Source organism: Musa acuminata, chromosome BXJ2-8 (assembly GCF_036884655.1).
Source record: "Musa acuminata AAA Group cultivar baxijiao chromosome BXJ2-8, Cavendish_Baxijiao_AAA, whole genome shotgun sequence".
In the NCBI taxonomy this organism is placed as follows: domain Eukaryota; kingdom Viridiplantae; phylum Streptophyta; class Magnoliopsida; order Zingiberales; family Musaceae; genus Musa; species Musa acuminata.
Genome location: NC_088345.1, coordinates 18,991,008 through 19,012,500, shown reverse-complemented (window position 1 = coordinate 19,012,500; position 21,493 = coordinate 18,991,008). Strand labels below are relative to the sequence as shown.

Sequence of the window (21,493 nt, the reverse complement as noted above, 5' to 3'; positions counted from 1 at the left end):
TACACTATCAGCAAATACAAAACAACTTCATTCAGCTGTTCTCAAACAGAATTAAATGAAATTAGGGGATTCAAGGACAAGATTGCACCTTCCGCATGATATCTACAACACGAGTGTGGTCCACACGAAGCGCAAGCACATGTAGAACATCATTAATGAGATCAGGATGTTCTTGCAGGTAGAAATGCACAGCCTTGTAATAGAGTTCAACATTTGCAACTTTGACAATAACATCTTTAAACTGCATATGATCCCATGCATCTGGAGAATGGTTCATGATAGTTGTTGCAGCATTGTCAAATTCATCATATTGTATATACAAATAGGTTAGTTCTTTCCAGTGTTGTTGCTCATCACAAACACGGATAAGCTTGGGAATGTTCAAACGAGTCGAGAAAAGTTTAATGTGCTCCATAAGTTTCTCCGGCCTATATCTAGCATATAAGACCCCCAACTCTGTAAAGATGCCCATGTGTGCACGTTCTAAACCAAGGCCACTTTCCATGAGAGAAATTAACTCGTTAAAGCAACCTTTGTTCTGATAATAGTCACTGACCTCTTCCAAGTCATCCACCTAGAAGAAAAAACATATATCTTATGCAGTTTAACCTATAGAAATATAAAACCATCTAAGTGACCAGGTAAAAAACAATTAGTATCAAAATTGTTCCCATAAAATTTTTAAAAGCATTACCTGAATAATTACATTCAGACCACATATTTGTGCCAAGCGGAACTCCTCAGCATCTACACAAGCAAAACAGACTTCCTTCCATGTCTTTGAGCTATTTGCCTTGCGAGCTGCATCAACAGCACCCTGGAATTGCTTCAGCTTAACAAGTGTAATAGCCAATTTTGCCCAGTTTGAAATGAAAGCAAATATGATCTTAGCAGCTTCATAAAGGGCATCATCAAATAAGCGGTCGCCGACGTTTTGAAGATTAGCAACATTTGGCATGAGAATGAACTCCTCAATTTCACCGAGCCTATCAATCTTAGCATATGCAAAGATCAGTTCACCATCCACTTTTGGCTCTTTAACCTTTTGCCTCACCATCAACAAGTATTTCACCAAGTCATGGTAAACATTAGCATCTTCAGAAGCTTGAATAACATCGAGGAACTGGGTTTCATCATCTGCACGAATGAAGGACTCGATTGCATCACTCACTAACCCTTGCCGCAACTGAGCTTTTGCAACCTGGCTCCACACAGCATCTTCCTCAACACGGAAGGCAAATTCTACAGCCCGCTCTATGCTTTGGATGTTGTCCAGGAGAACATTGACAGCCTGCACATTTAAGTTGAATTTCTTGAAAATGGCGAATGCTTCCTCATACAGCTGTGCTTCAACTGCAACCTCCCCAACTGCTGGGCCATCAAAATTGTCTAATCTATTAATGTAATCCATTACTCTCGGTGGATCAGCTTTAATAGCTGTCAAAATCAGTAGGTTTTGCAGATTGAAATTCCCACTAAAGGCAGAATTTTGTAGCACAATCTTCTCTAGTAGTTCAATAAGTTCATGTGGAAGATCAGCTGTCATGAAGGCTTTAACAGCAGCAGAGACTTGCTCTGGGCTCTTGCTCTCAGGCAACGCAGTAGAAACAACTTGATCAATAAGTTGTCTTCTGTATTCATTTTCGGGGTGAAGACCTTTCTCCCACAGATCAGCATCCATCCTCTCAACGACATATCTGTCAACAAAGAAGATAAATGATCATCTAAATGGACTAGAGTAGTTAGAAAGGAAAAGCTTCTAACAAGGTTAAATTTAAACAAAATGCAAGAAATACCTTGCTTGCAGTTTGAACAGTGAGTTTTTGTTAGTGACATTTATAAGTTCATCATCACACTGGCCTCGTCTGTATGCAACAACTGCAAGAGTAGGGTCCCGCTTTTCACAATATTTACCAACAACACGTGAATCATAGTATGGGTTAGTAGTTAGAAAATGCTCTGGATTGTTATTGCTGTCTATGATTATCTTTCCCAGAGCATTATGAACATGCACATCTTGGCTCCCCTCACTGACAAGATGTTCCAAAAATTGTGTGAGCAGTCGTAGGCGATTCCTGTTTTACATAAGATGTTAGAGGTGGTATTTGTTGAAAAAAGGAAATTGTTTCTAAGAGCATAATAAGGTATAATGCTCTATACCTCTTCTCACATTCAGCCACAAGAGGCTCAACTGGCAGGAGAGAACGGACAGAAAGAATCAGACCTTTAATGAAATCTTCAGGACATTCATCATCTAGCAGCTGCCCAACAACCAAAGGGGCATTTCCTGGATTTACCTATAAATATAACAACCAAATTAGCGATGAATCGGATGCTGAATACAAAAGATGAATGGATTGCTGCAACAGAAAATTAGCATCCAGTTAGAAAAGAAAATCTTACTTTTTGAACATAGCCTTCAATATATCGAAGCATGTTGTTTGTATATAAATAGTGGGTCAAATCTGGAACAAAACCAAAACGGTCACAAACATTGATCAAGGGCCTTGCATCTGGAAGTTTGGCTTCCATCAGGAAATTCTTTGTTTTTTCAGGATCATAGAAGTTAGATTCCCGTGTTACACGTTCAACTTCCTTTAACTGTCCAGTTTTTGCTGCAGCCTCAATGTACTTGAAGTGTATATCAGGATCCTCACTGTTTTATTCCCATAAAAATAAAAAAGACAAAATATCAATATTCTTATCAAGGGTTTATACTCATCCTGAACATTTGTCTGAAAGTTTACCTGGAACTTAAATAAAATCCCAAGAAGAAGTAAAGACCTTCATAGGACTTAAATTGCTCAAACAGTTTTATGCATGCGTCTACACCTAACTGCTCAGAATATTCTTTAGCAGTCTGCAAAAGACCTAGATGTTATAAAAATAAGATAGGCAAACCAATGTATTTCTGGAATCAGAAAAAAAAAACACCTGCACAATTATCTGAAGGTTCCCTCTCAAATTGACCAGTAAAAGGTCTTTCATGCACTCCAATGCCCATTCCCTGGAAAGGGTCCCAAAGAACTCAACAAGTGCCTGCAGTGAGTTACTTCTTAATATCTGATTTTTTTCCGCTGTAGCCATCAGCAATTGTCATAATATCTAATCCATTACAAATAATAGCTAATCAGATAAAATGATGCAACCAAACATACCTGTGGCTCAATGGCATGAGTGTTCACAATAACACGTTTAATATCAGGTAACTCACTGTAATGCTGCAGCATATAGTATGATTGATTAATAATATACTACATAAAAAACTTAGTTGCAAATATTTTCCGAAGATTATTGCACCTGAAGGGCTCGGACATATAGGCCAGCCTTTTCACATAGTTGAGCAATCCGAGGTCGATCATAATGACTGAACATTCCATTAGCCAGAATAGCATCTGCAACATTTGGATACGTCACCAAATTAATCTCTAAAACCTGCAACAGAAAAGAAAATGTTAGACTGATGACCATGGATGAAAAAGAATGCAACTTTAACTTTGAAAATATCATACCTTAGTTTGAAGAAAAGCATGCTCTGGTAGATTTGGCTTCAAGACATCTAACAGGAATGCTGTTGCTTCCCGAATCATATTTCTCTACCAAAAGCATAACCAAGAAAAGTCAAACTCATTTACCAGCCAAAAAGAGATTTCATAAGAAAAAAATCAATCAACAAAACCTGACTAATAGGGTCATACTGCATTCCCGATAATTGAAAAAATAAAAAACTTTTCATCTCCATTCAATGTTCTATTTAGAGAAGAAATTATCCGAACCTGAAGAAAAAGATCAGTGATTGTATTGTAATCTACTGGACAGCCTCCATCCATTTGTGACATCATAAGAGCAAAATTAACTGCTCCCTGAAAGAAAATTTATTGAATGAAGATTTTGTGACAGAATGTTATAAAAAAGATGAATGAAACAGATGGATTTCCAAATAGTGATAAAAGGAGGCTAACAGTGTAAGCCATAGAGCAACTTTAAAACAAACGACAAATCAAACAAATCAGTAACATATTAATATTATATTGCAACATCAAAACTATATATGAAATTTAGGTGTATTCACCCATCATGAAAAACAAGCTCTTACCTGAGGATCTGACCTCAAAATGGTCTGCAGAAGGAAAAGATAATCCGGTGTGTAGCCAACCTGCAATCAAGGATATATTTACTATAGGGGGCTCCAGAATTTTGAGGTGAAAATCTTGCTAAAGGAAATAGTCTGCAGGCGAATCAATATGTAAGAATGTGCAAGAGTGAGATTCGGTCCTCATACCAATAAAGATGTCCCAAGAAAAAAAAGATGGTTGTCTAATTGGGTATCTTGGAGAGCAATTTGGGAAATTACCTGCTTTGAGTATATAAGAATCTTGTCAAACTCCCTTCGTTCTGCAAAAGCAGCAACAACTTTCGGAGTAGCCCTTGCTTTTATATAGATCTTAAGTGCAAGATCATTGTCCACAGTCTAAAGCAATAACAGTTCTAGATGATCAACACAACAGTTTTAATCTCTGATATAATAATGACTAGTAAAGTGTATTTTGTGATATTGGTTAATAAAGTACATCAACATTATTAAGTATGTCTATGATGCCTCTGTAGTACATCACTTACCTTGACAAGATCCCCAAGCTCTTCACTGCACTCAAGCTTGTCTTCAGCCAACCAATTTTCCAGTAGATTCTTCTTGTTCTGGTTCACAACAAGGCGAGATAATTCTAAAGACTCAAAAGCATTAAGCTTGCCTTTTGTTAACAATGTTCCAAAGTACTGCAACAGTGGAGGTGTTTGCCCAGCTTGGACTGGAACACTCTGAAGACAATAGAGAAGAAAAAGTGAACAATGAGTTGTCCCGAACAAGAGGGCACATGAGAAGTGCAAGGAAAATTGAAAATATAACTTCTTTCGCAACGAAGTGACAGAAGTAACTCAAGTTAAGAAATCGCTTCACATGTAAACCATGTATTTCTACACAAACAGAGCAGCATAGAAGCTCTAATTATGCTGCAGAAAAAATATACACCAATGAAAGTGTCATTACCTGAAACTTTGCAACGGTCTCTGGAGTTCGAAGAATACCTTGTGGTGATTCCGCAGCAAGTTCTGCAGCCTCCTTGTATTTTGTCTGGGAAAATAGTTCTTGGAACCTCTGCACAACCTGGATACATAGAAGAAGTAATTGATAAGTAGATCTTGTAACCAGTTTTCAAATGAGGTGAAAATGATCCAGCAAATAAATAACAAAAAAGGCAATGCTCATCCTAATTATCTCAGGCAACAGATCAATCTAAAACATAACAGTATGCCACAATACCTATTTATGACAAACATAAGAACTAAGGACACAAACTGTCCCTACATAGAAGCAATTAAGAGAATTTTATAAGCTTTACAGATCGGAATGTTAGGCAAATAAGAAGTAATATGTACAAAAAATTTATATCACAAAGATGTGAATGTTGAGATCGATGTATATAGTTACTAAAAAATATAGAAAATATACAAAAAGAAATGTTTTCATTCGTCAACAATTAGGCATAGTTCCAATACAAAATACAATGCAGAAGTGTGTAAGCAAGACTTGTTATTTTGCCTGAAAGGATAAACTTGCACACATACTGTTTCATTTCGTATTTACCGGTCCAAGCAGGAACCAAGACACACTGCATGAACCAAGACACAGACTGCCTAGTCGTTATATACCAGCCATATTTACCAGTCTGGGCATGAATTGGACCACAAACCATCCCTCCCTCGTTCTCTCACATGATTTCTCTTCCACTCGCACTCAGCTACCTCATGCGCTAGTCAGCTGCATGACCTACTGCCGCTAGCCTATTGTCCATCACTATCTGCCTACCCAGTACCTCTCTCAATACCCAGCACGATTGGTTCGTTGTTTCAATGATTTTAGTGAGGGAAATTCTGTAACAGATTTATTTTTTTTATAAGTACCAAAACAATGCACATCCCAAGACATGATTTCATTAAGTGCAAGGATAGATCATTATAGTTCAGGTATCCAGTTGAAAAATATTGCAAACCAACAGTGAAATTTTAACAGAAAATGAAGTATTTAAGTACTTCAGGCCATGAAATGGAACTTCTAAATTTAGCTTAAGCTGACACTAATATCTTTAAGGAAAAAAGACTCCCACCAATGTCCATACTTTACGGTTAAAATTGCACATAAGCAACAAGGTGTGTCAAACTAAGCGGTAGGAAAAATTAGATAAAAATTTTGTGAATTCTGATATATGATCAATGTTACCAGAAAGAAACTTTGAGACAATTAAAATTTAGAATCTTCATTAAACAAGATAATGTAGAACTTGATTTTGATCCATTAAAAACAAAAAGTAATTCAAGTTTCCACTAATGAAATGCACAAAGTCAGTTATTTTAATGTATATATTAGTTTTTTTGTTGAATGGCATTATATAGTTAAGAACGGTCTTTAATCTATTTCTTGCTAACATAACTCATCCAGTCTATACATTCAAGCACTATCCAAACTATATCAAATTCTTTTTCAAATTTACAGTGCAGAAGCACGATGTCAAAGATTTGAATCGGGGGTCTAAATAGGCGCCTAGGCGCTCGAGTGAGGCAAAGCGAGGGCCAAGCTATCACGGACAAAGCTATAAACAAAGTGTTCAATGTGATGCTCGTATATGCCTATGTCTTTCGGTTTTGTTCATACTTTGCACAGCATGTAGAGGGCTTGCAGTAGGCTTGGCAGCCCTAGGTTGGTTGGCTTTAGTGGCCATTTCAGGCTTATAAACGTAAGTTGTGTGCAGTCATCACGCAGAGGCAAAACTGCTCAGAAACAAGCCAATCTAGATAGCCATTTTGGAGGTTTTCTAGCTCTGTAGAGTGTGCAAAGTGTTAGCCAGTATAGCACCCAAAAGCTACTTGGGTGGCATATGGTTGGATGAGTCTTTGGGGTATTGTCTAAGGTCGGTACGCTACCTTGTTCCACTACAGTGTCATATGGGCACTTGTAGGGACTTTTGGCCATCGCGGAGCACCTTGGACTCTTTGTTACACGACCGTTCAAAGCTTGCGAAGTCCATGTTTATAATTTGCATTACCTATCAAGTGTTGCATGAAATGGCTGCTTGTGGATCCAGAGTGAAACGTTTTCTCTAACTCATCTTCTCTTTTGTAGATCCTTAAGGGATCATAAGATATTTTGGAAAGGCTGACCCTATACCGACGAACACACAAGGGTATCGCATGAATTAGGCAAAACCAACTAAGTCCGTGACAAAGCGTCTCATGGATTCACCAGGTGACGCACTTCAGTGAAGCAACACTTGGGCACTCGCCTGAACCCAAGCGCTAAGTGCCTCAGGCAAGTGCCCAATTGAAACAATGCAATCATACCATACTATTAAGTCTGGTTCAATTGAATAGTAGTTAGTTGCTTCGATTAAACCAATTAAGTTACATATTGTTACTATACTTGCAAAACCCACCGTCGCTCCCCCGCACGACCTCGAGCCATAAACCCTAATGCAATTGTTGCCTCCACCGCCGACGCTTCCTCTGCCACTGCCTCCACCACTAACGTACAATACCGACACTTCCTTTACCGTCGACGGACGCATCCAAAGGTCTAGCTTTTGCACGCAGTTCCCTTCGTCGCTGTTACTTCCGTGTGCAATTCCTTCCACCATCGAGGGAGAGGACTGTAGCTTCCTCTGCCACCGACGGACATATATCACAGCTTCCGCCACCACCAATGTCACCATCCAAAGCTTTCTCCTTTGTTGTTGCTACCGTTCATAACTTCCTTTGTCACCGTTGTCGTCCGAAGCTTTCTCTACTATTATTGTTGTTCGAAGCTTCCTCTACCACTGCTACTATCGTCTGCAGCTTCTTTCACAGCCGCCGTCATCCGAAAGTTCCTCCATCACCGTCGCCCTCTCCTTCCCCGCTTTCCACCGTTGGTGACTATTTTCTCCTCTCTAACTACTATTAATAGTATATTAAATATTGTTAACAGTAGATTGTAAACTACTGTTATCATATAATAGTCCCTATTTAGATTTTCGCACTACTAATCTCTATTTATTTAGAATTGTTATTAGGGTTTCAGGATTAATAACAAGTGTACAAAGCAATTCAGAAGATTCATCAAAAAATTCAAGAAAGGATCCTGCTAGAAAATACAATTATCTAAAGGATCCTAAAGATCATAATGTAGTTACTTGCATCTTTTGTGATAAAATTACTAGAGAAGGTATTTTTCATGCAAAGCAACATCAAGTAGAGAACTTCAAAAATGCATCAGCATGCAAGAAGTGTCCACCTGATATAAAAGAAGAGTTGTTGGCTTATATAACTGAAAAAAATCATGCAAAAGAATAAATCTTATGGGATTTTACTCGAGGTTAATGTTGAACATATTAAACATGATGAAGAAGACGATTATTCAGAAAGTGTCAATCCAAGTGAAAAAAAGAGTATATGACAGAAAATAAAAAGAAGTCATGATTGTTACGAAGGATAAAAAGAGACTGATAGACTTATATATATATCAAGGATCACAGAAGAAACAAGGGCAAGCAAGAGCAAAATTAAGAAAAACAAATATAAATAATGCTTGTGATAACGAAATGAGAAGAAAAACAATTCAGTACATTTCTTGCTTCTTTTATCAGGTTGGCCTTCCCCTTAGTTCTTGTCGTTTAAACAATATTAAAGTGATAATTGAAACTATTGGAAGATATGATGGGGGTTTAAAACCTCCAAGCTATTATGAGTTGTGAGTTCCATTACTAAAAAAAGAGTTGGATTATACAAATAACTTATTAAAAGACCACAAAGAATCATAGGTAAAGCATAGTTGCTTTATTATGTCAAATGCTTGGACTGACAAGAGAAATATAACTATAATTAATTTTATAGTCAATTATTCTTTAGGAACTATGTTTGTAAAGTCAATAGATGCTTTATCTATTATGAAATATGAAAAAAAGATATATGAGTTGCTTGACAAGTTTGTGAAAGAAATTGATAAAAAAAATATCGTCCAACTCTAAGTTCCGACAATGAAAGCAACTATATATTAGCTGATAAGATTTATCTTTGAATTTTTTAATCTTTTAATTACTCTATCTCCAATTTGAATGGAAGAACTATGTGACTCCTAAGTCTTATCAATTTTGTTATTTGTCTTAGGTAAATTACTTGAAACAAAAAGACCACTTATATTAGACTCTGTGTGGCACATAGCATTGATTTAATATTAGAGGATATTAAAAAGATTCCTAACATCAATAATACTTTAGAAAGGACAATCTTTGTCGTTGGATTTTTATATAATTATACAGGGGCTTTGAATATGATGAGAGAATTCATAATCAAAAGAAATTGGTAGGGATATGGTGCCACCCGATTTACTACGTCTTGACATTACAAAGCGTGCTACGTCGAAAACACAACCTGAGAAACATGTTTACCTCGGAGATATGAGTGATAAGCAAATGAGCAAAAAAAGCAAAAGGCAAAATGGCCAGTGATATCATCTTAATGTCGTCCTTTTGAAATCTTATAGTTTCTATATTAAAGGTAATGGACCCTCTTGTTCGAGTCCTTCGATTAGTAGATTATAAAAAGAAACCTACAATAAAATATATTTATGAGCCTATGGATGGAGCAAAGGAGACGATTCAAAAATCTTTTGATGGAAATGAAAAAAAATATAAGAATATTTGTAATCATTGACAAAAGATAGAATTGTCAATTTTATCGTCCATTACATGCAGTAAGATATTCAAATCAAAATTCTTTTATAAGAACACCTCCATTAAATTTAATGCAGAAGTTGTAAATGGGTTATATAAGTGCATTGCAAGATTGGTTCCAAGCCTTAAGTGCAAGATAAGATCATACGTGAATTATTTTTATATAAGAATGTTGATAGTCTTTTTAGAATTACAATGGCAATTCAATCTAGGACAACTACATCCCTAGGTATTTATAAATTTATATAATTAATTTCTTATTGGTATTAATAAAATAAATTTTGTAATTGAATGGTGGAGTCTATTTGGAAATTTCACCCCAAACTTACAATAATTAACTATCAAAATTCTTAGTTTGACTTGTAATGCTACAGGTTGTAAGTAAAACCGAAATGTCTTTAAGCTTGCAAGGATCACAGAATATTTTTGTTTCAATTAATCTATTCTCTTTTAAATAGATGTATTAATATATTTCAAAATTATATAACAGGACAAATTCACATAAAGAGAATAAATCGATAAGAGAATCAATAATTACATAATCTAGTTTATATAAAGTATAATCAAGCATTGAATGCTCGTCATGATTTGCAAAATAACATTGATCCAATCTTATAACAAGACATTGATGATTCAAATGATAGTTGATGAGAAAAATGAGTAAAAACTTACAAGATATTGAAGATGAGCTTATATTTGAAAATGACAGCTTAACATGGGTAGATGTGGTAAGAGTCTCAAGTGTTGGATAATTACAAACATAAACAAGGCAAATGACGAAGATAAAAATGAGTGCAAAAGCCTCAAGTTCATCTCCTACCATTGTCGAAGAGAAGAAAACCTATTTTGATGAAGATGAACAAGAGAAAGAGAAAGATGTTGATATGTTTGATAATGACGATGTTGATTATAATGATGATTGAATTTGATATAAAATTTTATTGTTTTGACTTTTTGAGTATTTTGACATTTTTGTTATTAGAAGATGAATAATATGACTTGGAACTTTAGATTTTTTAATTTAATATTATATTTTTTATTTATATAATCATATTTATCAGTTATATTATATATTTTTTATCTTTTAATATTTCAAAACGTCTCGCTTCGCTCGGGTGAGCGTCTAAGCATGCGTCTAGTGCCTTGGACATTTTAGAACCTTGACGCCTAACGCTTTTTAAATCACTGATCTAAATTTGAGTTAGAAGGCAAAAAAAGAAGTTATGATAAAGATGAATTAAGAGTCGTTTTGTTTCTATATGATTAGTACTTAGTAGATTTAACATCCTTTTTTTTAATTTTCTTAGTTTTTTATGTAATGAAAAATCATTGAAGATTACAGTGAAATCAGTGATTTAAAAAGCGCTAGGCGCCAAAAGACACCAAGGTCCAAACATGCCCGAGGCTCTAGGCGCTCGCTCGAGCGAAATGAGGTGCTAAAATATAAAAATATATAATATAATTAATAAATATAATTATTTAAATTTTTAAATAAAAATATGCTATTAAATTAAGAAAATCTAATAAATACAAATACTGTTACTAGTATACAGTTAACAGTATACTATCAAAAAAGAAGAGAAGAGTGTAAGGGAAGACTGAGGGTGCTGACTGAGAAAAGCAGGAGCGGTAGCGGCAAGCGATGACAATGGCAACGGTAGCGGTAACAGGGAGCAGTGGGAGTGGCGATAGTGGCAGCGGTAGCAGTAGCAGCGAGCAGTAGCAACGATAACGGAAGCGGCAAGCGACGACAATGGCAGCGAGAGCGGGAGCGGGAGCGGCGAGCGAAAAGACAGTGGCAACGGTAGCAGCGACAGCGGGAGCGGGAGCGGCGAGCGGCAACGAAAGCGGCGAGCAGTGATAGTGGCAGCAACAGCGGCAACGACAGCGACAGCGAGCAGCGGGAGCGGCAGCGTGAACGACGAGCAGGGTTAGGGTTGGGGAAGTCGTGCTGATATCGATGCTTTAGTTGGTTCGAACCAACTAAAGCACCAGAGACCAAACCAGACCTAAAACGCTAGTTCGATCGCCTGGTTTAACCCAAGCACTCGCCCGAAGCGCCCAGGAGGCGCCTCTTTGAAGCGCGCCATCTGGAAATGAAGCGAGGCGCTCGGGCCTCGCCTCGCCTTGCCCAAGCGCCTATTGAAATCACTGAGTGAAATTAATAGCGCAAAGAAAACAATCAATTTCATTGTTGTGCCAATTTATAGTTAGCAAGATAGGCATATTTCCCCAAGGCAAACCAAAATAAAGTAAGTCATAGTTATTGTTTCATTTTCTTCTAGTTATGTGCATTTCTTAATATACCTCATAATCATAATGCATTATATTATTGGTATAATTAACATCAATTATTCAATAAAAGATCCATATAGTGATTAGGTAAAATGCCACCTAATTGAGTTTGTACAAATCTACAAATTGCATTAATATGTCTTCTGTTCATCTAAAATCATTTTTATTGAACACAACAAGACTCAATTGGTTAAAAAGCTATAAAGAAAGATGAACATCAAAGTAGACATGCATAGATGCAAATAAACTTGTTTTAGTATTGCATTAGCACAACTTATAAGGCGTTTAAATATCTACAACACTCATAAAGCAGCAAATATCATAAACAAGTTCCTTTTCCATAAAAGAGAGATACAGTCAGCACCTTAAGATTGGTGGTCTCGGCAGTACAATGTATGTATTGAGCATTTCATGAAATGATGTGCATGAACAACAAAGATCATAGTAAACGTTTTGAAGGAACTAAAAGGTATCAAAAAATTATTTTTTACCAAATTCTCAGCTCCTGGAAGGTTCCCTCGTTTTGCAAGGTTAACAGCAAGCTCCAGATTGTTTAACTGTGAAGTCATGACGCGTGATTGTTAATCATAAATCTTATGCAACAACATAAGTGTGAAAAATCAAAAAGAAAGGTGTTTGTGCAATAACATACTTGGCCACTAACGAAAGGCACAAGAGTTGCCTCATTGACAGTAGCCAGCAGAACTTGGCCCTTTCTATTTATTGCATAAAAGCCACCAACATTTGGAGCCTCTGTTGTGAGAAATATGGGATCTGGACTGATTCTGTTTCTGTAAACTGCTGTTGCTGTTTCCAGATCATACACAAATAATAGACCAAGCTTTGTGATAACATATATCAAACTGTACTTTTGGGAGATCTGCCAAAATTTTTGAATGGTAATTGAATGCTTAAGTCAAACATGCCTTTGAGATTTTACTGAAAAAACTTCAAAGTTCACCTGCATGGCCACAGGGAAGTCATCTGCAAAATCTGGTGGGAAGAATAAATCTGCTTGTTTCTTGGTAAAACCCGGCTTTCCTGATAAAAGATTTTTCCTTTTAGAACAGGATTGGACTCAAAAGAGGAAAAGATGCCAAAATATAATTATATCCTTAAGCAGAGCTAATTTCCAGATTTTAATCTGTTCTGTCTTTCCAAATATTTGGACTAAAATTATTTTTTCATTTTGTCCAATTCCTAACTGCTCTAAACAATCATCCCAATGCTGGAAATATTTTGTTTTCTTATGAATATAATGCCAGCCATTACTACTCTTACTCTTCCATGGAAAATGATCCTTCTCTAGAAAACTTATGCAGATAACCAAAGTGGAAATACAGTACCTGGTTGGGCTCCTAGTTCAATGACATGCAACTTTGAGGTCGTTTGACCAGCGTTCATTGTTTTTGAGGCAAAACAAATAAGAACAGAGGGGTTCTCATTCCCAGCCACCTGGGAAGGAGATTATCAGCATTAAGAATGAGGATAATTTACATGAAGAGTACTTGCAATAATTAGTGCACACAAACAAAGGACAAGCAAAGTAATAGTTCATTGTCTTTGAGGCAAAACAAATAAGAACAGAGGGGTTCTCATTCCCAGCCACCTGGGAAGGAGATGATCAGCACTAAGAATGAGGATAATTTACATGAAGAGTACCTGCAAGAATTAGTGCACACAAACAAAGGACAAGCAAAGTAATATAACCTTAAATGACGCGAAGGATGAGGCATGTGCTTCAAGTGCTTGACTACGCTGCTGATCCACGGAAAAGAGCTGCATATTTCCTTTTACCAGTTGTGGCCTCTACAAACAAAAGTAGACCACGTAAGAAACAAACATAATATTGCATCCAACTTAGTTAAAAGAGAAATTATATCATCAGTAAATAACTGGAAAAAGAACATCAAGTAGATGAAGAACATAAGAAAAATAAAATGAGGCAGAGAAGGTCATCAATATAGCGAGGGTAAAAGATCAATATCAGAGAACAATGCTCAATGGCAATAAAGAAGAAACAGCTTGTTTAAAAAGTTGCTAGAAAAAACAGAAAATGTCAAGATTGCCTAACATCAGAAGGTATTTGACATAGTTCATGAGTTACTTATATACCACCCTCAAAGCCACATGTCACCAAAATTAAAGAAACAGAACAAAGAGAAGATGATATCAGGACAGAATTTTCTAAAATAATCTAGTCTTTGTACTGTTTCCAAGGCTGCACATATATCCACTCCCATTGAGTTATCTACAAAATGATTCCAATATTCATGGGTATGTTGATAACCTAAATTTAGAAATCTGATTCCCTATGCAGAAAAATTTACGATATAATTCCTTTTTGCACACCCATCATAAAGCATCTACCAAGTCCTCATTCAGGAATCAGGGATACCTTAAACCATGAAAGATCATGATTCTCACATATCTTCTTGTTCATATTGGAAGAGGATAGGATGGTTTTGTTTTCAAAATGAATAACAAAAAAAATGTGGCATTTGGTAAAAGAGTTACGATCTAAAAATACATAGGGCAGACAAGCAGGCTTTTCTGAAACAGAACTGACGTGTTACGATCTAAAATGTTCTTGATTAGGATAGGTAATTTGCAGGAAGGCAGACAAGCAGGCATCCTACACATCCCGGATTGCATAAGGGCAATCTTCTGAAGACTTGGTACCAACAAACTCCCTTCTTCTTTTGGCAAAGTGAAATTAGGATCTTTAACATATGAAAGCTTTTCTTTCTCATACTTAGCTTACGACATATTTGCCCTTTCCATACCCAAATTGTTGTGAGATATAAGTATTGGTAAAAGAGATGTCTATGTTTCTAATTTTCTGCCTGTCAAACATCACCTTCATTTACAGTTTAAAAATAATTACAAAGCGATCACAACCAAAACAACTTTTTCATTTTCAAAAGTTTCAAAAAAGATGAACAAAAACTGTGTTTAATACAAAAAACATGGTGCCAAACAAGCCCTTCATTATTTATAATAACTGTCAATTGCTTTTACAAATATGCCCTTCAAGTTTAACCCTTGGAAATTTAGGATTCAACATTTTCTCAATGTACAGGTACCTGCTTGCATATACCATAGCCAAATTGGCATAAATGTGCTTCTGCATATTAAAATGGTGGAGATGTAAAGCATTAAACGTTGACATATATAGTCTAAAAAAACTCTGTATGTATGCAAACACCACTTCTCCATTGAGAATCTATTTGGTCCTTTACTCACCAAGATGGCTCAATACAAATGCCTCTTAACAGTCACATGTTTCATAACATTTAGTCAGGTCTCAATCTCTTTTGATCTTGAACATTAACTTTATAGTTTCTCGGTTTCTCCTCTAAAGCAATTGCTTGTAACTATCTTGTTTATAGATTAAACTGTGATTCATATCATTATTCTCAAAACAGGCCGTCTTGTTTAATGGAGTACCATCCTCACCTATCATTTTCTTCATTGAATTGTACTACAAAGCAAGGTTCACTGTACCATCCAATATGGTACGATATGGACAGTATGTACAGGTTCACTCAAAAACCAACATGCATACTAGCCTGTATCAGGCAACACACATCAGATGGGGGTGTACCGCTTGGGCCCCCTGTATTGGGCAAAAAAGATCGAAACTCACCATCACCAACCGATATGGGTTGGTAATGTCAGATTCCCATCGTATCGGGCAAATTCAGTCAAATCATGCTCATTTTGGCATACAATTAACAAGACACGAAGCTGCTTAAGATTTACCAATGAGGAACAAGGTAGAAAAGAGTAGGTATACTCGTATGTGAAGATAATATATACCTGCATCACTCAGAAGCAACAAAATGCATATTCAAAATGCACTTAAACAAGCAATTCATCCATTGAAACTATTTGGATTGCCTTCTTTAAACATTCTTTTCCGCTTAAGTAATAGCACAATTGTTTCTCAAAGCTTCAACCCCATGCTATCCCACATTTCATCCCTTTAAAATCTAGAACCATGAGGAATCCAACTCCCCATCTTTATTAGTCTGCATCAAATTTGTTCAACAAAACTCATATCAGCTTTATCTTTGTCCAGATTTTGCCCTTGAATAAACTGTTTTTACAATACATAGTACAGCCAGCCATTACTGAGCTAACAATTAGGTAACCCAAGCCTATTGTTGCACTGGGCCAACTGGCATCTTCAAACCTGCATGGCACTATGCTGGGACCTTGTGCACCTGTCTTTGCTAATGATATCTCAATCGTGGGATTCGAAAAGAAACTATCCGAGCTAGTAAAGTAGATTCTTAGCCCCACAGCATCAAAGTGTGTGCTTCATTGCTCCTTGAGAGCAAGGAATACACCACATCCTACTCTCGAAAAAAGAACAGATTTTTTAAAGCAGGGTCTTTCTGCTTCTGTTTATGCAAAAAATTTGAATCATGCACCTTAAGGCTGAGCAGAGTCAAGAAAACTGGAATACCAAACCAAACAAGTTCGTTTAGTTTGTTAGGCTCAGTTTAGTTCAGGTCGATTTCAGATTCAGTGAGCCAAAAACACAATAGTATTTAGTTTGGCCTGATCTTGGTTCAGTTGGGCGAAAAGCCAGTTCAAACAAAACTCGATAGAACATTTAGATCCAGCCCACACATATTATAGCTTTAGCAGTTTATCTCAATGATTCAGGGCTCACAAAATGTATCAGGGTTGCCCTAAACTACACAAAATCTGTCCCAAGCATTAACTTCATCTTTTCCCTCACCACCACCTTACCCCTCCCTCAATTGAAAAAGCTTCTTTTCCTCCCACCCCATCCCTTCATCTTTTATTATTATCTTTTTTCTTCCATATCTCGATCATAAGTGACAGAATTTCCCTGCTTCAAAAGACTTCCACACAAAGCACAATGCCTTATGCCTGTTTGCTATAATAAAGTTCAGCAAGATAGCATGACAGTGAGTCATACTCTATCAGAAAACCCAAACATTCTCGTCATGAACTTCAGATTCATATAATTCCAGGGCAATAGCTTTTGGATACACCTTCAATTTCTATTTTTACAATTACAGCAAGATGACGACACTATCTCAGTCAACAATACATTCTTTGGAAACAAAATCCACAGCATTTCCAACATTTCCATAAAAAAGTCAAAAATAATTTGTAGCATATTCCATGAGTTGATTGCACCATCTATTGTTTCAGTTTTATGCCTCACTCAAAACCAATAATAATGACATAACTACCCCTGTAGGTGTGAAGTACGTACATCTTTTGTAATTACTAGAACTTTCCTCTTTCTCTATTTTGTTCCTCAGATTTCAGATAAATGTTATACTTACTGTAAAAGAGATTAGGATAGGATTGGAGACTACCCTGCACATCCAGACATTTAAACCAAAAATCTTTAAATGCAATCAAAGCAACCAAGACAGAGCACAAAAGTGAAATTGCATAAGAGATTTAACAACTTCTGAAGTTTCTTTGGTGATTATTATAAATGCCAGAAGTATTGACAAAGTGGAAAATTAAGTAAATCACATCATCTTAACATCATGGGAAAATAAAGTATACCTCTGGAGCACCAGGTGCAATTCCAATAAGAACTAGCCATTTCTCAGTGGGATCACACCTGTAATTAATTATTTGATTGTTTGTCAAATTAGCAGCCCTATCAAACATCTTAAGAGGTTCTGCTTCACCTGCATTACAATAGCGACAATAACACATATTTTTGCATTGTCATTCAACCATCAGATTTTTCATATAGTAATATGATAATATAAGTTATCTTGCAAGCAGTAGGTAACCTTCTATTGACCAATGATAGACTGAAGTTTGTGTAGCCAGACCCAACATCTTTGGAGTGATCCACTTCCAAAAAACAACCTGCAAAGTTATCCAACATAACAAAAATTAAGCTCAATAAATATCAAAACCACAAAATCATGTCCAATAGACTCATATGAAGGAATAATTCATCAACACATTTACCTGCTCAGGCATCTGATGAGATTTAATTTTGGTCTTTGCCTCAATATTGAACACCTGCAAGTGATCCTGAGTAGTTCCAGGTATTTGAGCTGCAAGTTCAACAGATTACAAGTTCCATCAGCAACAAAAAGAATACTTAAATGTAAAGAAGCCTGGATTCAGAAATGATGATAACAATAACAAGAAATTGTAATCTCCCAACTATTTAGGGTCAGCTAGATGGTGCTTTACCCATTCCTATCAACTGGATATTTAAAGACCTGCATAAAAGTTACTGCTGGTAGTACAGATCCAGAAGAAGTGGGACGTCAATCAGACAGAAAGTAACGAAATAGATACTCAGTACATCTAATGATGCAGAACTAATCTTATCTATCACTTATTTAAATAAATTTGATCAGTTAGGGATTATTTTTCATACGTCATAATTTGTCACATGATAACATCCAAAATAATTCTAATCTAGATTACTAGTTTACTCACAGAACAGAAAAAGAAAGAAAATCAAGATTGAAGATTTCAAATCCTGATTGAAGATTTTATGAAGATTGGTCTCTACGAAGATGGAAGCCTGTCAATCAAAAATATTATCTTCTTTGAAGGGAAGAATAGATCATATATTTGATTAGATGAAACTGTAAATTTTTTTCTATATTTTTCTTATTTTCTTGTACTTGGCCCTATAAAAAGGACTAGAACATTATAATGGAGATCAACAAAAATGTATCATTAAATTGGGTTCTTCTCACCTTGTTTGAAAGTGGTGCAAGGTCACATTTGTTTTTTCAATGGCATAATTCCATCCTCCATGTACAAGACACATTTTTTATTATCTTTTGGTTATTATCCAGGATTATTCTACTGTTGCTTGTCCTATATTAGATTTGGTATCAGAATTTCTAATTTAGCCAAGATATTCTATCAGCAAGACCGATCCATATTTCATGAACTTGAGGCGAGTTCCTATACAGACGAAGCATATGATGTGGGACCAATCTTGTCCATCACTTATTTAAATAAATTTAATTAGTTAAGGGTTATTTTGCATATGTCATTTGTTGTCAAAATCCAAAATAATTCTAATTTATTTTCCTAGTTTACTTAAGGAACAAAAAAGGAAAAATATTAAAAAATAAGAAGAAATCAAGTTATGATTGTGATTAAATATTCCAAATCCTAATTGAAGAATTTTTTAAGATTGATTTCTACGAAGATAAAAGCTTATGAATCAAGAATCTTTGGAGGGCAGAACAGATCATACATTTGACTTTATGCAAATGTAAATTTTTACTTTTATATTTTTTTCTTGCACTTGCCTTTTCTGAAGGAACTAGAACACTGTAACGGAGATCATCAAAAATGTATGTGGCCACATTTGTTCTTCCATTGGTATGATTCCATCATTCACATGCGAGATGTGTGAAGGTGTAAGGCTTTCATCCTTGGTTAACTCTACTTGAGCTAGAGCGAGTCGGGTAGTTATTATTTTTTTTATTATCTTTCGATTATTATTTTTCTCTTCTATCTTTTCATTCGTCTATTAATAAAAATAGATTTGTTGCTCATCCTACATCATCTAATATCATAATTAACAATATCAAAGGAATATTTTATGAGAATTGAGTTGTCTATGTTACTAAGCACCTTAAAGCAACATATACAAAGATTTTTTCTAGTTTAAGAAAGAACATTTGCCAATAGTTGGGATAAAAACTTCTACAAATAATATCCTATGTAAAGCAAAATCCAAGATAATTATGAACAGAGTTGGTGCACTTGGAAAAAACTTCCTTTTTCCCATCAAAGGGTTTAAAGCAAGGATACAATAAGTCCCAAAGAAATCCAGTAGCTAACTTATAAACCCATTTCTAGGGAAATTCAGTGAAGATTCTGAGTTGCTAATTTCATACTCCTTTCTTATCCCTCTAAGACATCATCATCCAGAAAAATATAACATGGTTTCTTTGGTGACAGATCAACTACAATCAAACACAATGCTACAAACTCATGCCATGAAAGTAAAAGCAGTTTGCTTCATACTAAACATTTTAGGGATTAGTCATTTCATGGATTCTGATCGTGTACGGTATATACTATATTTTACAAGCCTGTATATGGAAAAATACAGCTCTCTTAATAATGTATTTGTATAAACTACTTAGTGCAAATCTTTCAAAGACTCCACTACATCGAACCAATTGAGACATAGTTCAACACAACAGCTTTTAGCACGGTCCAAATTTTCTACTGTGTGACCAATTGCTTACTGAATAAGATAATGCAAACCAAGCAGAATCGATGATCTAAATTAATAAGCTAGCCAATGTTTCTAGCTTGTAAAAATATTTCACGGCTTCCATTTGAAAGTTAATGTGCTAAAAAGAGACTAAAGATGGCATGACATCAGACTGAAAATAGAACTCACTTCAGCAGAAATATGTAATTTGAGTAAGAAATGTGGAAGCTTATATTTAGTTCAGAAACCTTTAAGTGCAAGAATCCTGCTGTTGGGATTCATCAAAGCAGAGTCTGCTGTGATCGGCCTCCTCAAAGGCTGCATCGGCATGTTCATATCAACGATAACCACGCTATTCTGGGGAGAGGTCTCCCGAACGCATACGTACTTGTCCGACTCCATCGTGACATGCGTAAACGTAATGAACTGAGGATTGATCCCGATGCTCGGAAGCTGCACATCACATCAAAAACTATCGTAACACACAAAGATGGCATTTTTCCCGCATTATCAAGAAAAAATGTCAATGCCCCACGCCACATCAAAATCTACTGCGACAGATCGGAAACAAAACCAACATCTCCTCCGAAAATTCAGCAAGAAAGCAATCGGGTCGGAATCGACGAGAACTGAGAAAGAGCGGATAACGGGGATCAGAAGAGCGATGGGACTCACGGTCAGGGCCTCCCGCATCACGATGGGGGCGCTGGCAGCCGCCATGGCAACTGGATCGAGGCTCGGCTAGGTTCCGGCACCCGGACGAGGAGGAGAAGAGATATCCAGACGCCTCTTTTGATCTGGAGGAGCGGAACCCTATCGGCGATTCCACAGAGGGGTCGGGATGAGAGAAGTCGTCGAGATCTGAGACGCGAACGGATCTCACGCAGTATATAAAGCGAACACATTATTCACGATATGAAATAAAAAGGGTACTATTTTCGAATTCACCCCTACAGATGTCAAAATCACATAACTATCTCGATAAGTTAAGAAAAGATATTGCGTTTTTATGAATAAAACCCCATTTTATGCAAGTTTACTTAATTTTGTAAATGTTTTGGACGTAAATGCAAAATCTGAAGACATAAATCTCAATTTCCAAAGGTTACAACACGTCGTAAGACGAAAAAAGTTAATATACGAGACATTAATCCACTTGGTTACTACATAATTTCCACTAATAAAAACATTCCATATCACAATGTTCAAGTTTTTA

General features: G+C 36.1%; 1 protein-coding gene across 1 annotated transcript in view; it reads right to left on the bottom strand.

The window, feature by feature from the left end:
• The window catches only part of LOC135619312 (clathrin heavy chain 1-like), a 23,705-nt gene extending 2,556 nt beyond the window's left edge, over positions 1-21,149 (bottom strand). Inside the window, exons 1-25 of the mRNA XM_065121210.1 lie at positions 20,953-21,149; positions 20,526-20,730; positions 18,042-18,130; positions 17,858-17,936; positions 17,622-17,749; positions 13,767-13,865; positions 13,403-13,511; positions 13,018-13,097; positions 12,709-12,936; positions 12,548-12,613; positions 5,048-5,164; positions 4,621-4,818; positions 4,355-4,471; positions 4,097-4,156; positions 3,777-3,863; positions 3,513-3,596; positions 3,301-3,435; positions 3,159-3,221; positions 2,935-3,039; positions 2,748-2,860; positions 2,404-2,656; positions 2,161-2,297; positions 1,797-2,075; positions 695-1,697; positions 89-574 (exon numbers count right to left, since the gene is read on the bottom strand). Coding sequence (XP_064977282.1) covers positions 89-574; positions 695-1,697; positions 1,797-2,075; positions 2,161-2,297; positions 2,404-2,656; positions 2,748-2,860; positions 2,935-3,039; positions 3,159-3,221; positions 3,301-3,435; positions 3,513-3,596; positions 3,777-3,863; positions 4,097-4,156; positions 4,355-4,471; positions 4,621-4,818; positions 5,048-5,164; positions 12,548-12,613; positions 12,709-12,936; positions 13,018-13,097; positions 13,403-13,511; positions 13,767-13,865; positions 17,622-17,749; positions 17,858-17,936; positions 18,042-18,130; positions 20,526-20,730; positions 20,953-20,997 — 4,365 coding nt within the window. The 5' untranslated portion in view covers positions 20,998-21,149. The remainder of the gene's footprint in view (positions 1-88; positions 575-694; positions 1,698-1,796; positions 2,076-2,160; positions 2,298-2,403; positions 2,657-2,747; positions 2,861-2,934; positions 3,040-3,158; positions 3,222-3,300; positions 3,436-3,512; positions 3,597-3,776; positions 3,864-4,096; positions 4,157-4,354; positions 4,472-4,620; positions 4,819-5,047; positions 5,165-12,547; positions 12,614-12,708; positions 12,937-13,017; positions 13,098-13,402; positions 13,512-13,766; positions 13,866-17,621; positions 17,750-17,857; positions 17,937-18,041; positions 18,131-20,525; positions 20,731-20,952) is intronic.
• Positions 21,150-21,493: the final 344 nt, after the last annotated feature.